The sequence below is a fragment of the Poecile atricapillus genome, chromosome Z, assembly GCF_030490865.1.
Source record: "Poecile atricapillus isolate bPoeAtr1 chromosome Z, bPoeAtr1.hap1, whole genome shotgun sequence".
Lineage (NCBI taxonomy): Eukaryota > Metazoa > Chordata > Aves > Passeriformes > Paridae > Poecile > Poecile atricapillus.
In genome coordinates, this window is record NC_081289.1 from 132280040 (window position 1) to 132296479 (window position 16440).

The 16440-nt window shown below is 40.4% G+C and overlaps 1 protein-coding gene across 1 annotated transcript in view; it reads left to right on the forward strand.

Moving 5' to 3' along the window:
• Positions 1-774: 774 nt before the first annotated feature.
• The window catches only part of OXCT1 (3-oxoacid CoA-transferase 1), an 85588-nt gene continuing 69922 nt past the window's right edge, over positions 775-16440 (forward strand). The window contains exons 1-3 of the mRNA XM_058864832.1: positions 775-1108; positions 4632-4740; positions 6142-6232. Coding sequence (XP_058720815.1) covers positions 1037-1108; positions 4632-4740; positions 6142-6232 — 272 coding nt within the window. The 5' untranslated portion in view covers positions 775-1036. The remainder of the gene's footprint in view (positions 1109-4631; positions 4741-6141; positions 6233-16440) is intronic.

A 16440-nucleotide genomic window follows, 5' to 3' on the forward strand; every position in this document is an offset into this window, starting at 1 on the left:
GGTCAGCAAGACCTGCCAGAAAGTGTGACCGCCTGTCATGTGCGTGAGAAGAATTTCCATTTTCCTGCCTTTAAACAGCTTCTCACATTTTTTTTGTGAATCCTTCTGTTGCATTGGGCATCTTTAGGCATGCACTGATCATTTGGGGTATTTTTAGGAAGTGTAAATAATAGCAGAGGCATACTTTGAATTTTCCTTCTAGCAGCAGCAAAAGGGCCAGCAGTTCACATCACGTGGCTGCTGCTTCAAGTATACATCTATTCTAGTAACATTTTCCCACCCAAACATAGCATCCCTGCGCCTTGTGGAGACCATGTGCTTTTTGGAGTCTGGGTCACCCTGACACTGATGCATTGGAAATTTAACCACATAGCCTCTGCCCTTTGCTTAATTCTTGTGCTGCTAGTCCTTGGTCACAGTGACAACACAGAAATTTAAACCACCGTAACTTTACGGGGCAAACAGCTGAGGTGGCACATCCAAGTTGTCCATCTGTGGAAATCGTGGTAAAGGAAACAGGAAAAAGGAAGGAAAACCAGGAAAAACTCTTGTTCTCTGAAGTGATTGTAAGATTTTGACACTGATGTGCTGCTGGTTGACACAGTTTGCTCACCTATGTTTTGCGCAGGTTCTGATAGTTTTTATGAACAAACGGCTGACGATGGAGCGGAGGTATCAGTGGAAACTACAGGAGTGGGGGCTGCTCCCGCCCATGGGACAGCGCTCAGACCGGGCTGCCTGTGCTCGGCAGCCGCGGGGCGGCTGGACAGCTCTCCCGGGTCCCGGACGGAGCCGGCTGCCGAGGGGAGAGCGGAGGCGCTCAACTCTCCGGCCCCCCTCAAGTCAGCAGCCCCGCCTAGGGCGCACCGACGTCAGCGCACGTCAGGGCCGAGCCCCTCGCCTTCCCTCCGCCCGCGGGTTCCGCCGTCCCGCCGCTCCTGTTCCCCGCGTCCCGCGTTGTGCTCCCGCAGCCACCGCCTCAGCCCGGCCCGGCCGCGGACCCCGCTCCTCTCCTCGACAGCCACGCAGCGCGAAGATGGCGGCTTTCAAATTCCTCCTGCCGCCCCTCGGCCGCCGCATCCTCCTCCCCGCCGCGCGCAGGGCTGAGGTAGGGGCGAGGGGCGGCGGGAAAGGCGGGTCCGAGCTCCTCCGCCTCGTCCTGCCCGCCGGGTGACCTTGGCGGGGACCCGGCTCGCCGGGATCGGCGTGTGTGGCGTGTATGGCTTGTGTGGCGGGGGTAGCCAAGCCCCAGGGTAGCGGCCGCCCTGCGGCCCCGGAGGAGTCGCTTCCCGCCCCGAGGGAAAGTGATGGCTTTGTTCTCGAGGGGCTTGTCCCGCGGCAGCCCCGCGGGGAGGAGGAGGGAGGGCTGAGCGCGGCCCCGCAGCAGGCCCGGGCCCGGCGGCTGGTGGGGATGCGGTGACCTTGAGAGGCTGGCACAGAGGGTTGGCTTTGAGGTTTTTTGGTCTTGTTTTTATATTTAACTTATTATTATTATTATTACTGTTATTATTATTTTAGATCGCCGTAATTTCAAAAGGCAGCACACTTACAGTGTGCTACTGTATATTCCCATGTCGCTCTCACCGCCTCCTCTCCCGGAGGTGGGCAGCAGGTGTGCACGGCTCGCTGGCAGCCCCGCCATCTACTGCTATCCATAAACGGGTGCCGTGCAGACATGCAGCTCCCTTCCCATGGGAAGCTTCTGCCAAATCTCACATATTTAATGGTTTCCAGCCCACATGTAACTACAGCAAAATTATTTTTTTGTATCTTCAGCCAGAAGTGTCATTGTGTCTTTATTTTACTTGAAAAAGCTCACCTTCTCATGCCTGTGTTTACTACTACTGATATCTTTATGGTCAAATCTTAGCACTCTCAGATTTTGTTTTACTAAGTAGTACTTTTGCTTTTCCAGATAATTCAATTCTGTTGATTATTCTAGGAAGGAGCTCACCTGTCCCCAGGTTACTTTCTTAAACCTGCCAGAATTGCTGTCAGTTCTTGAGGTGTTAGCTTACTGCCTTGGTGTGCAGGGAAGCATAGGTGATCCCTGGTGCCTCAGGTCCCTTAAAGCCCATTGCTCTCAAACAATGGGGTGGGTAGGAAAGAGACTAGGAGAAGAACATATTTAGAATAGAAGAGCAGATACACTTGTTAGAGACATCCTACCTGCGAATGTACGCTTGTGTAACACATATGGCTCTGTTCACCACTGTTGCACACAGTTGGGAAGATTAAAGAAAAGGTACCACGTGGCCTCTGAAATATTTTCCTATGTGTGGGTACAGGGACACAGCAGAGGCCTTGGCCTCCCGCCAGCCCTGGCCCTTGGACCTTCTTGCAGTCCTGTAGTACTGTGATTCCCAAGGCTGCCAGCACTTTATACTCCTCTGGACCTGCTCTGACAGGTCCATGTCAGACCTTCCTGTTCAGAGAACGCCAGCTCTGGATCTAGTGCTCCAGGTGGGTCTCAGCAGAGCAGAGGGGCAGAATCCCCTCCCTCCCCTGCTGCCCACGGGGCTCTGATGCAGCCCAGGACACTTTTGGCTCTCTGGGCTGTGAGTGCCATGGCCAGGGCATGTCCAGCTTCTCACCCACCAGCAGCACCAGTTAGTCAATAAGTTCCTCTCCCAGTCTGTACTCAGGCCTTATTTCCCTAGTGCAGGCGCAGCACCAGCCTTTGGCCTTGTTGAGCCCTATAAGATTCCTATGGGCCAATTTGAGCCAGTCCAAGTCCCTCTGGATAGCATTGCATCCCTCAGGGTTATCAGCTGTACTGATTAGCTTGGTGTCACCAAGAAACTGGCTGAGCATGTAGTTGATCTCTCTTTGTCATTGAGAAATGACAACCCCTGAGAAGCAGCATGCATCACCAATATCCATCAGGACTCTGAGCCATTGGCCACTTCCCTCTGGATGTGGCCATCCAACCTATTCCTCCACCATCCACCAAATCCATCCAATCAAATCCATCTCTCTCCAAATTAGAGAAAAGCATGTTGTGGGGGACTGTATCAAAGGCTTTACAGAAGTGTGCAGATGAATCTGTAGCCCTTCCCTTGTACACGGATGTGGTCACTCTGTCACAGAAGGTCTGGTATGATCAGGCAGGGATTGCCCTCACTGGCTGTCCTTGTACTGGCTGTCCTGCATCATCTCCCAATCCCCCCTGTGCCTTAGCACAACTTCTAGGAGGATCTGTGTCATGGCCTTCCCAGGCACAGAGGGGAGGTTGGTAGCTTGGTAGTTCCTGGCGTCCTCTTTTCTTACCCTTCTTATAAAGATGGGCACAATGTATTCCCTCAGGGAAGTCTCAAGGGACTGCACCTGACTCCGTGACTTTTCAAGTACCATGGATCAGTGGAGAAACATTCATGGTATAATTTGGCATGCACAAGGCTGTTGCAGTTTTTCTCACATGACATTGTTTCTTATGACCCATGTACTGATTTTTTATTGACCCTATCAAAGCAGAGGAACATCAGTGTCTCCACTGGGAAGGAGGTAAGCTTCCATTCAGAAAGGTTTTCTTAATATTCAGTATAAACTCCTGCAGCTTTAATTATAAAAAGAGAACAGCTTGTGTAATATTGAAACAGAGCCAAAATTTGTTGCCCTGGCTATAACTGTAGGTAACTCTTAAGGTAACTCTTCAGGGAAGAATTGGACTTTTGTCTTCAAAATGTGTAATTACCTTGTTTATTATTGTTTCTCCCTTTTTCACAGTATAAATTTTTTCACTCTTTCTATCAAGCTAGGATTTGAAAGACCATTAGGTAGTACTTTAGCTTCCAGATTTTCTGAATTTATTGAGACTGTTTCAACATAGTGACTTAGGTGTCAATTTTTTCTTCTGGTGCCTGAACGAATATTTGATTATTTGTTGTAATGCATGGTATTTGTAGTAAATACTTAAAGAGAAAAAGATGACCTAGGTACATAACAGTGCATACATAAGTTATGGTGACTACTGTGTAATGGCTTTGCACTGAGGTCCAGGTTTGGGGGTGGGATTTGTATTGATTTCCCTCTTGCCCTTCATATTTCATGCATTTCTTGAAGTCTCCTTGATTCTGGGCTGTTCTTCAACAACATGAGGATCTCTAAGACTGCATTTGAAAGCTCCAAGATTGCACAAGGAAACTGGGGGAGGGTTCAGTCTGTGGAAGGGTGTCCCTGCTTACCATACTGCCGGCACAGTGCTGTCCTTCCTGTTGTTCTGTGGCTTCCACTGAAATTTTGTGGTGGTGTTATCTTTCTTTCAGCAGTTTCTGTTTATGTTTAGTGTTGGGATGCCTTTGAAGCTCATGTAACAATATACAGGTTTAAGAAGTCTGTGGTTGGCTCCAACTTGTGCTGAGGGATTGCGTTTGTAGATATGTTTTCAGAAAGGCACCATTTGTCAGTAATTCAGGACGTAATTCTCTTGTTTCGGAGACCTGCACTGTACTTCCCTCCCTCCCCCCCGCTTCTCTCTATTCCCCCTCCCTCCCTCCCCGCTTAGTATTTAAAGCAGCAATATCTTTTTGTATCTGTTTTTCCCCCTATCTAGCCAGAGGCATGGTCTTCATTACAAAACTACTGTATAATGCCTTTTGTTCATTCACTTGTTTCTTTTACTGTTGTTGCAGATTTGTGGATGCTATTTTTCTACCAGCTGTCATCGCAACACCAAATTTTACACTGATCCTGTTGAAGCTGTAAAAGATATACCCAATGGGGCAACTATACTTGTTGGTGGTAAATATTTAAATTCTTTGTGGATGCAATCATGTTATGTTAATGAGATACTTTTTACTCATTTATCTTGTTTCTTTTACTATTAACTAATTTTAGAATCCATGAAATTGAATGACTTTTTAAACAAGTGGTTTCCTATTCTGCTCATGAGAGGCGTACTCCTTCAGTATGGAGAAAATCCAGGTTGTGTCATAGGGAAAGACCGTCAAAAATATTTTTTCCTCACTAGCAAGATTCTATTTGAATCCAGAAAATGAGCTTGGGAATTTTCAAGATAGCATTCTTGTTTCTCATCGTGAACAAATACAATTTGGCTTGATTATTTCTCTGTATCTTTTGACTGCCTTGTCTGGGCCACTTTGACCTTGAACAAAGCCTGTTTCTGAGTTAGGAAATGAAGATAATACTTATCTATGTTACACTTAATACTTATGTGTGGTATTTCCAGAAGAGTCAAGAAATTGCGTCATACTAACTTTCACTGTGACTTGAGCTTTTGGATATTGTAGATTGTAGCTTTCCACAATTTCATCCTGTTCAATTTGCATTTAAAAAAAGTGATTTATCTATTTCTTTGGTTGTTTTAATATTTCAAAAGAAATGAATGTAACATTGTAAAACACTTCAATGGAGATATGTAATGAGGCAAAAATCCTTCTGCAGGAATTTTTTTTTTTTTTTGGTTGTTGCTATTTCATAAAGAAAAGATTTGAGACCAAGATAGGCTGGCCTTGATGATCTCAGGGGGTCTTTTAGAACCTAATTGATTCTGTCATTCTGTGAAAAGGTAATGCTTGTAGTGTGACGTGCTATTTCATTTTAGATGTATTTGCGTAGGAGTACATACTTTTAGGAGTCTTGCATAATTGTGGAGGCTAGCTTTAGAGCAAGCTGCAGGCCCCATGGCCTGCCAGACCTGCCTGAGAAGCTAGCCTCCACACATAATAGGTGGGAATGTGAGGCTCTTGTGCCTTGGTAGAAATCTAGATTATTGTGATTCCAGGCAGATATTATCCCGAGTGCGTTCAGACTCCCAGCTGAACAATGTAATTACAGGCTAAGCTGTAGGATGTGCAGCAAAGACAGGAAGGTTAAGTGGGTAGGAAGAGAAGGAGGAAAAATGAGTACAGGGTTGAGGGCACACGTAAGGAGAACTGTGATCATGGAGCCCTTTCCTAAAGGCCCACTCTGATGGGTAAAGAGCTTTCATCCAAACTGGGAAGTGTCTCATGAGTGGGAGATTCCAGTACTAGAGGGCAACTCTATCTGGAAATGTTGATTTATTTAGTTGACTAAGGAGCTTGTTCTACTCGGAAAAGATTTTTTTATTCCCATAGTTCTGAACATTCTATGTTCTTTCAAACACTTGTTACATAAGCAATTTTCTTTTATTTTGTGTAGGTTTTGGATTGTGTGGGATTCCTGAAAACCTTATTGGAGGTTTACTGAAGACTGGAGTAAAGGGAATAACAGCAGTCAGTAACAATGCAGGGTAGGTATTCATATGTCTGTGGTTTAATAAGTACAGACTAAAGATTCCAATTATGTGAAAATGCTGATATATAAGAAAAAGATCTTTCTTTTCACCATCATAATTTTCATATAAACCAGACAGCTTGGTTTGAAACTGTTATTTTTGGAAGTAGCCCAGGAAGTTCAGTACTACATGTATTCAAGGACCAGTTGTCATGCTGTAGAGGGTTGCAATTATATTACTGTAAATATTTATATTTAAATTTTTGTATATTTAACTGGTTGATTGTAATTGGAAAGTCTAACTTAGAGGCTTTAAATGTAGTATCAGTGATTTTGTGTGTATGTGTGTGTTTTTGTGAAGTTCCAAATAGGGATATATTTTTTAAACTCAGTTTGGTGCTTTCTGACCCTCTTACTGTATTTCTGTAACTTTATAAAAACTCCAAGCAACACAAAACCATCAGAGAATATCTATGAAGAAAGGATGGAGAGTCTGTTTAATGGGTCTTCAGATTTTGGATTTATTTTTTTAAATGTTTGCCCCTTAAGAAATTAATGTGGGGCTGAAATTAAGACTACTTCTTTCATATATAATTTCTCATCTTCTCATTCAGGCTAATTTTTACACAAACCGTTTATTGTAGTAAACTCCACAATATGTAATGATCTCCATATAGAGAGATAGCTACAACCGCTTCTGTTGAAGTGCATTGATAAAATATTAATGAAAACAAATAAAAATAGTAATATGCAAAACACTAATTGCACATTAATTGGATAACGATTTCTTTGTATTGGTATTTGATACATACACAGTCAAACTTAAGCTCCTTACAATATTGTGGCAAACAATTTTCTGGATGATGAAAAGGAGACAGAAATAATTTTGTGTGGAAAGATCAAGCACTAGAGGAGACATCATTGATTTTCCTCATAGTCTTATTTCTGAATAACACATATATTCACAGATAGAGATATTGCATAGATGTTCCTGAGGGGGAGGTGATAGTCTGAATATGAGAAAAAGTGGAAAGAGGAGCACTGTGGAATAGGATGAAAAAGGAGACATTTTGTATTGTATTCTGAATATAGTTGCTGATGTTATAGGTTAGAATTATTTTTTGTTGAAATAATGTTGACTTTCCTGAGAGTTCTTTGGGTTTTGAGGTGGAAGTGATTTCTGTAAAACTCTTGGCTGCTGGCAGGAAAGCAAAATTTAATCCCTGCTTTCTTGAAACTAGTTTTCTGTGAACATTCATAAAAGTCTGGAGAGTTCTTCACAGAACAATGTAACAATTTGAAAGTGCTCAAGGGCATCTAGAGGTTTTTCTAAAAGTCTAGTTTGTAAAAATATAAGTTTTACTCTCCTATTGAATAGTATAATTTATTTTGAAATTTAATTAATAATAAAATAACTGTAGTGTGTGGAACTTAGCTTGCTATGGTTTGATAGTGTTTAGGAACAAGGTTGAAACAAGATGGAAACAAGGTTGAAGGTTTACTTTTTATCAGAGATAAAGTCAGAATTCCCATCACAGCAATTGATACCATTTCTAATCTTCTAATTAGCCTGTCAAAAAGCATACTTTTCTAATACCACACATCTTCTTAGTATCTTCTAATACCGTGTCCAAAAGTAGTGGTATTACCAAATATTGCAAGACTACTAAATGCCTTTACAACTGAAGTATCACAGCAATCATATACCCTACAGCAGTCAGTATTCAGTACAGTACAGTATTCAAAGGGTGAATTGTTCCTTTAGTGTTGAGGTGTCAGGCACCTTCTGGGATGAGTAATTTGTCACTTTCAAATTGCCATATGGTTTAGTGTGCTTTTCTTGGGTGACCTTGTGCTGCAGTTGATGCCTGGCTGTGTTTCAGTTTCTTGACTGCAGCTGCTTTCTTTTCTCCAGCTCTTACAGCAAATAGGAGGTAATTGGTCAGGTTTTCTTGTCCTGTGGGGGTTAGCAGGCAGCTTGTAATTGGAGCAGGGAAGGAGCCAAATGCACAGACAGCCTGTTCTGGAGAGCAGTGCAGCTACATGGATTAAATCACATGCCTTTCAATATACGAGAACCACGGAGTGTTACAGAGCTGTCTGTTTATAACTAAAATAACAGCAATGGAGACAGCAATTCGTTTACATCTAAGGGAAGGCAGTAATTAGGAAGTAGTGAAACATTCTTGCCAAATTTTCTAGCTGGAAACAAGGCTCAGCAGAGCCTAGAAATTCTTGGCAGTGTCTGGAAATAACTTTAAAGGACTAGGTTGTTCACAAGTTCACATCCTACTTACTGTTCTGTGCTGCAGTGTAATTGGGAGGAGAGTCCTTCTGCAAAAACTTATTCAAATAATGTAATTGCTGTCAGGTGAAGTCCTGGTTTTGTCCCGTTCAAGGCTTTTCAGTGACAGGTTGTACAGTAGTGTATGGGGTGCTCTTTGTCTTTGAGACACTGCTCAGCTTATTGTCTGCTGCTGCACATTATGCTCGTGTTCATGCTGTGTGCTAGCCAGTGAAACAGCTCCTTTAACAGCAGTTACTCTTTTGCCAAGCCAAACAAGGCAAAGTGTTTGAAAGTGAAGCAGTTCAAATATCCAGTACCTCTGGTATTTACACAACTTGCTGCAGGGGAAACTGAAGGTTGTGAACCAGGGCAATAGTGCAATATAACTGCAATAGATGGGTATACTTCTAAAATACGACCTGTCATACCTTCTAACTTGTTTTGCTTATATTGTTCATGGTGTAAATACTTTATTTACACTGTGTTTTTGTAAGCCCTTTAAATTGAGAGTATTCTCAGTAGGCTATCAAAAACCATTTTATAACAGATTGTCTTCATTCTTGTTCTAATTTGGTTCGTTCCACATTTGCCTGTGTTAAAATTAATAAAATATATATAAAAATAATAAATAAATGAAAATGAATGAGTAAATAAACAAATAAATAAATAAAATCTTGTTTTAAGCATTGATTCAGTAAATTCCCAACACAGCTGTGATTAGTGTACTGTACCTTTTTGGCTGTTTTGTCATCTCCATGTAATTTCATAGTATCTTCTTGTATACTAATTTCAAGTTACTTGGAACCTGGAACTTGGATGGTTTGGCTCAGCCTTTGCTAAGACTTTCCTAATGTAAGCTACCTGTTGTTTAAGGACCTGTGTTGCAACAAAAACTATCAACATAGCCAAATATTTTAAATGAAAGTAAAAAATGTGCATTGAATTATTATTTTAAATTAATTGTGCTTAATAAAATGGATAAATAATTTTGGCTATAATTACATACTGAAATCAAAATTTTCATTGTATCTACCATCTAAATAGGCTGAGTTTTGCAGAATGGAAATGAAGCCCATTATTTGTGATAGCTGTGTATGTGGTCTGATTGTTTTATTGAATTTGGGTTTTGTCTGCTTATGAGACTTAAAAATGCATTCTTTTTGAATGCAGTAGTGTTGAACAAAAGGTTTTCACTTACACTAAAAATAGAGAAGTTACAGTTAAGATCTTAATTGCTAATCACCTGGGTGATCATCTGACAGGAGATTGACAGCATCTGTCAGATTATCACTGATTCGGACTGTGTTCTTACAAGGCCTTACCAGCTTTTTGAACCTTTAGTATCTGTATTCTTTTTTAAGGTCTTTTAATGTTACAATGTTATACATTAGGAAGGAAAAGATGGCTTTGAAATAAGCATTTGCACTTTCGAGCATGATGCCTGAATGCCATTACTTAGCTCTGTTAAGCATAATACTCTTGTTTTCCTAGTGGGTTGGGCTATTTGTGGTTCCCAAATCCCTGAAAGGCAGTACTCTATGGGATCAGAATCAGTAGTAAACTTATTGCACCCCATATTCTAAGGCACAATAGGTGTTTTTATTCTTAGCAATTAAATAATTTGGATTTAAGACAGGTTTGATAAATATTCTGTAAGTTAAAGTTTAAGGTTATCTCATTTTTCAGTCATTGCTCTGAATAGTATATTTCTGTTAAAACCAGAATATATCTGCCATCTTTGCCATGGATTCCCTGTTTTTTCTTGCATGTAACTCACGTGGCTTAATTCTATGGTTATTGTTACTAAAATATCTGTCTGTCTATCTGTCTTTCTGTCTGTCTGTCTTTATATTACTCACTCTTATTAAAAACCTATTCAAATGTAAATGTGTATATGAAAAAATACCATCATGTGGAAATTGCATTTTAAATTCACAGAAGGTTATGAAGTTCTTCCATATAGTATTATGGAAGTATATTATACTTCTGTATATATTCTACTATATATAGTTTCATGGAAGTATATTATAATATTGTCTTAGTGGAACAAATTTGATAATTGTTGGATTCAGAAAGTTAAAATGTAACTGAAAATGTCTGAGGAAACTGGCAAAGAGGCTTGTATGTACACAGAGATGGGATCAAGTGGACTCTCAGAGTATTTTACATTCTGTGTGTCATTTTTGTATATTCATAAGAAATTCTTCAAATATCCCAAATTAAATACTTTCAGAAATGAGAAACAAGGTCACCAGTGACTATTACCTCTCTTGGTATAGAGAGAAGAGTGGAGTTATGTAAAATCTTGCGCATGGCAAGTTGCCAAAATCAGGAGACTATATATTTCAGTGAATTTGAGTATTTCAATTTGATTTTTGTAAAAAAAGAATTCTGCATTCTTTCGAAAGGATTTAATCAGATGCTTTGTTACAGCTGTTAGATTGCTGGCACTGTGTGAACTGCAAATCCCTGAAAATCTGCCTAGGTCATCTAGCTAATTTTAGTGTGGAGGTTATTTAGGATTTTGGCAGGGCAAATGTGTACTAACTTTGTACTACCTGGAACTATGGAGAAATCAGCTGTGGAGATAAATTTCTTGTTGTGATGACAAATGAGAAAAAAATAGATACAGAACTCAGGATGGCTGAAGAATTGGTTATAGAATAACAACAATGAAAGTTCTCCCTCCCTCCCTCCCTCCCTCCCTCCCTCCCTCCCTCCCTCCCTCCCTCCCTCCCTCCCTCCCTCCCTCCCTCCCTCCCTCCCTCCCTCCCTCCCTCCCTCCCTCCCTCCCTCCCTCCCTCCCTCCCTCCCTCCCTCCCTCCCTCCCTCCCTCCCTCCCTCCCTCCCTCCTTCAGAGAGCTTCATCCTCTCTTTTTTGCTTTCCAAATGTTCTAGGAAAAGAAGGTGCCTGAAGACAGTGACAAGACATTTCGCTAAAGAGAAAAAACAACAAGGCAAATAAGCATTAAACCTCTGAATATCTTACCTTTCTGTGAGCTGAATGTGTTTTTCTCTCTCTTTTAGTTAACTCCTATTCCTCATCTTCTTATTCTTGATACCCTTCTGGAAGTGAGGGACAGAGAAGGAGAAAGACAGTATCATCTGAGCTGGCTGTTTAGTAACCTTACAGTGTAACACACGGGGAAAATATTGGGGGACATAGTCTCATTGTTATGAGCCAGCTGTAAGACTGGAGAAGATGAGTTATAAAGAACTGTTATATGACTGATTGTCTAGATTGATTTTGCCCTGGGTGTGCTTGCACTTTTCTGCAGTGTCTTCCAGCAAACACCATCTAGTAGGCATTTACTCATTTTCTGTACAAAGGCTGTTAGGGATCTCTCTGGTGCTGCCAGGATTATAGTTTATTTTTGTGGACCTTAGAATGTGTGTCCCTAAGAACTCAGGTGGTACCTCTATCCACATAACCTTCATGCTGGTAAAGTTTCCTGCCATAGTCACCCCTGTAAGCCTGAAAGCTTAAGTCTCTGCTACTAAGAAATGCCACACAAGTAATGATTCCTCTTAGTTGGGAAGCATATCTGATCTTCCTTAGGAATTGTGGATCTATCAGAAGGCATAATTTCATGTAACTTGAAGCAAACCCTTTTGAAGACTGAAAAGCTGATGTTGCAAATAAAATCAGCCTCTCATCTTCTACATGGAGAATGTCAGAGGAAGTTGTTTCCTTTCCCCACTTCTAGTCTATTGCCAAGAAAATTTCTAGAACAGGTCCATCTGTTATCAAGTTTCATGCTTCATTATAACTCTTGGAGCTGATGAATGCCTAAAGAGACTCCCTGGTCTATCTCTAGAAGCTGACTGGTGTCTTTACATAAACTGTTTTCCAGAAATAGAACTGACCATTTTTGTGCATTTTTCTGCTGCAACAGCTAGTTGCAGAAACTTTAGTTTCTGCCTGAGATGGAGCCTTGCCCTAGAATTCTTATTGCATGATTTTCCTTTGCAATCTGTAGTCTTCAGGGGTGATGTTTTTTTTATCCTGCTATCTTTCCAGTCCCCAAATTATGAGAGGAGAAAGATGAGGTGGTGTATCATGTTAGCTTCTTCGCCAACATGTTTTAGTTCTCCAAAACTCAAGGTATTCATGTTAATATTTCATAACTAATGATCTTTGGTCATGTGTAATCTCCCAGGAATATCGGCTTCTGGAGAATCTTTAAGAAATCTAGAAGGAGGCCCTCATTCTAATTGATGCTGCTTTCCATCCAGTAAAGGCAGCCAGTCTGTTTTGACCACACCCACATTTTTAAGAAACAAGTATTTCTTTAAAAAGGGGGAGAGAGAGAGACAGAGAGGGAGAGAGCAAGAGGGGAGAGTTGTAATTGTCTTGTGATGTCTCCTTTTACTCAACCCCCTCCATCAATAAGGCATTGTATGTTTTGTGCCAGAGTGTGTGACATTCCAAGTAGCCTTTTTTTTTGCCTAAGAATGCAAATTTCTGTTTTCTGCTTCATCTGGCTGTGTTTGGCTTATTGATGTGTGAGGCTTTCATGCTGGAAACTTAGGTAATCTCTTCTTCCCTGTGATGCTGTAGAATGCGTTATGCTTGAGCCACCAAAGAAGAAGGGCTGAGAGCAGCAGATTATTGTTTAACACAATCTGCAGTGAAATACCAACATGTTGCCTTTGACTCCAGTATACTGGAGATGTGTGGGTTAGATCTGTCTAGGAGACATATTTGGCTAATTTTTTTAGTTATAAAAGGCAGACATAGTTTTTAGCAGGAAGTTTTTGCAGATCTGAGAGGGAAAAAACAGGAATGAATGTGTTTTTAGACAATCAGAGCTCCTTAATTTTTCTTGTCTGCAGCAATAGCTTGGGGAACTTGGGTCACTGACCTCCTTGATGAATGCCTAGTTTTATCTCCTTTCCTTTATGTGTTTCATGTATTCTTTTGATTCACTTTTTGTCTTAATACAGAATGGGGAAACTTGTAGAAATCCAAACATTTTTGAGGGTAAAAATGCATTCAGCGTCTAGCACTAACGTGTACTTTCCCTTTTCTGACAGCGCACATGACAATTATGTCAAGTTGTACCACGCCTCCTTCCTTCCTATCGAGGGCAGCACATATTTATTGCATTTACCTTTGTTTAAATTTTTAAAGGACTGAATCCAGCTTTCAAAATAGGCATTTTGAGTGTATTCTTTTCATGCACTCAGTAAATGTTCTTTTTTTTGTTTTTATGATTGCTGTTTAATAAACAGAGTGTTGCCTGCAAGGCAAATATTTTATGGGTAACATTTTGACGGGAAACATAATTAAAGCTGAAAAGTTCAAAAAGCTCTTGTGCTTAAAACAACACAATCAAGAAAGCAACAAAATATAGAAAGGGAGAACTAATAACTTAAAATTGCCATTGAACTGTTATATTGAAAGAAATTTCCATAAACCAAAGGGCTTTTGAAATTTGTAATCTGGGATAAGATGTCACATGAAAATCAAAGGATAGGGGAAATAGGAGTGAGGATAGTGTTTTCTGTGTGAAATGTGTGTTTCTTGGGACACTGACATGTAAGAGAAAAACATAGAAAACATAAAATAGGCTGAAATGCTCTAAAAGGGTTTTTGGAGGGAGATGAAAACTGATGCATGTGAAAGCAAAAGGATTATTTTAACTGGAAAGCTGAATACAGATTGCATCCTCAAAAGAGATGGATGTCAGTGTATTTACTTTAAATAACTGTACATCTAAAAAAATCCTTTATGAGTAATGGCAACAAGATTTTGTGGTGCTGCTATGAAGATTAAATGCATGTGGGAGTTGAAGTAATTTTGTGTTACCAGGCAGGCAGAGCCTCCTGGTGCATGACTTTTGAAATATGAAATTCCTGTTCTCATTGTGGTAGGGAAATAATGTACATGACCTGTGTGCTCAGTAATAGATCCTCACAGAAATTTTGTTTTTGAACAAATTTGCTACATTTGAGGAGAGGAGAAAGAAAGAGTGACTTAAGAAGTGAAGAACAACGTGGCATGAGTATGACAGAATAACCTTAGTGCAATTAACCTTTCTGCTTAATTTCTTCATAACTACTGAATTTTATTTGATAGAAGGTACCTCACAGTAGTAGATCAGGGAGTTCTGTGTTTCCACATGGAATCCTGCAGGATGATATGCAAAATCCTGCTGAGGACAATATGCTTCAGTAGCTGCTTCTGAGACTGTAGGAGTAAGGATTGTGGATCTTAATGAAATGAAGCAGAAATTTCTTTAACTGTTACAAATCTGCTCCTGACCCTTTCCTACATAAATGCACACAGTATTTCATTGTCTCATGCAGAAGTGTTTGTTTCTATTTGGTAACTTCCAAGTTTTGTAAAGATAAAAGCAGTGTTAACCACCTGAATGATACACAGAAATAGCGAACTCTGGCTTGCAGGCAGTTCAGGAAGCTTCCCCTTGTTCTTGCACCGGAAAGCACTGCACAGTTTTGTTTAAATTCTCTACTCTTGCCACACAGTACTGTAGGTACACCAACCAATTTAATTGCCATCACATGTTGGCTGGTCTTTTACATTTGTTTACTACCTTTTATAATGAGAGGTCAGAGTTTGATGGTTTTCACGCGAGAGGAATTGTCCTGCTTTGAATTAATCTATATAGGAAATTATGGCTTTTTTATTTTTATTCTTTTTTGTAATCTCTTTTGCCCACAAGACTCCTCTTTCTTTTTTATTCTCAGCTCTTCTAGTTTCAAACTGCAGGGTTTTTTTCTTGTGTGGAGTTAGAAACATGGGTTGTTTCTAGGCAACGCACATTTTAGTCCCGAGGCTTTGGCACCAGAGCACTTTGGAGGTTGTATCACAGTTAGACTTCTAACTTTTTTTTAATCGGTCAGAGTTGGAGTGAGCTTTTATAATTAATCAAATTATTTTGTATCTAGAGAACATAGAATAAATTCAGAGAACCAGATCAGAGAAGCTTGTTTCACTTCCTCTCATCCAGTTTCCAAAATGCTTGAGTATGCACTGAAGTGGGCCATCCCCTTAAAATAGTCCTAACCTTAAAATAGTGCTCATTATGCATGCAGTTGCGAAGGCATTGGGACTGCATGTCTGTCCACGCAGCTCTCGGAGTATTGTGGTTGGAGATGAAGAGCTGGTGCTGGTCCTACTCCCTCAGCCCCTCTCCCTTCCCCTGCAGCACTGCAGCCTGTGCTATGGCAAGCATTACCACTTTTATATTTGAAAATTAATACTGCATAATAGTAAAGTTTTTTAATCTGGCCTTTTTTTATAGCTCTTCTTCATGAAGGGTGTTTTCAACAGGATTCATATATTGTAAGCACGTGTGTGTTAAGTACAAAGTGCTGAGTAATTGATATCTTAAATGATTATTTTAATATTTTTCTCTATTTCTTATCCTGAAATGTCAAGCCATTGTGTGGATAATTAAGTCATGTTGAATTGAGAACTCATGGCAGATATACATCATTTTTTGTGAGGTAATTCTGGATCATGGTATCTTTTGTGCAGAGGGACTGGAAGGTCTGAGTTCTCTGCTTATATGATACAGAGACCAACATAAATGTGGAGGAACTTCACACACATGTACCAGTCTGCTGGAATCTTGCATAATGTGCTGGAAAAGTGAAATAAACATGTCTTTATAATATTATCTATGTTTATTTCCATGTTTATACATTAACCTCATATTTCCTTGAATTGAAGTAGCATTTTTTACAGAGCAACCTTGGTTGCAGGAACTCCTGAAAAATGTTCCTAATCCAATAGTACACAATATGGCATGATAAACATCATGGAGGATATCAGAATTTTAGAAGCACTGGCACAAGAAAAATGTTTTATACATCATCTCTGGCATTCAGTTTCAGCTGACACAGACAAAAAAATCTTGTTTCTAGTGTTTAAATCCTTTGTTGGAGTAGGTGATTATTTAGTAAGA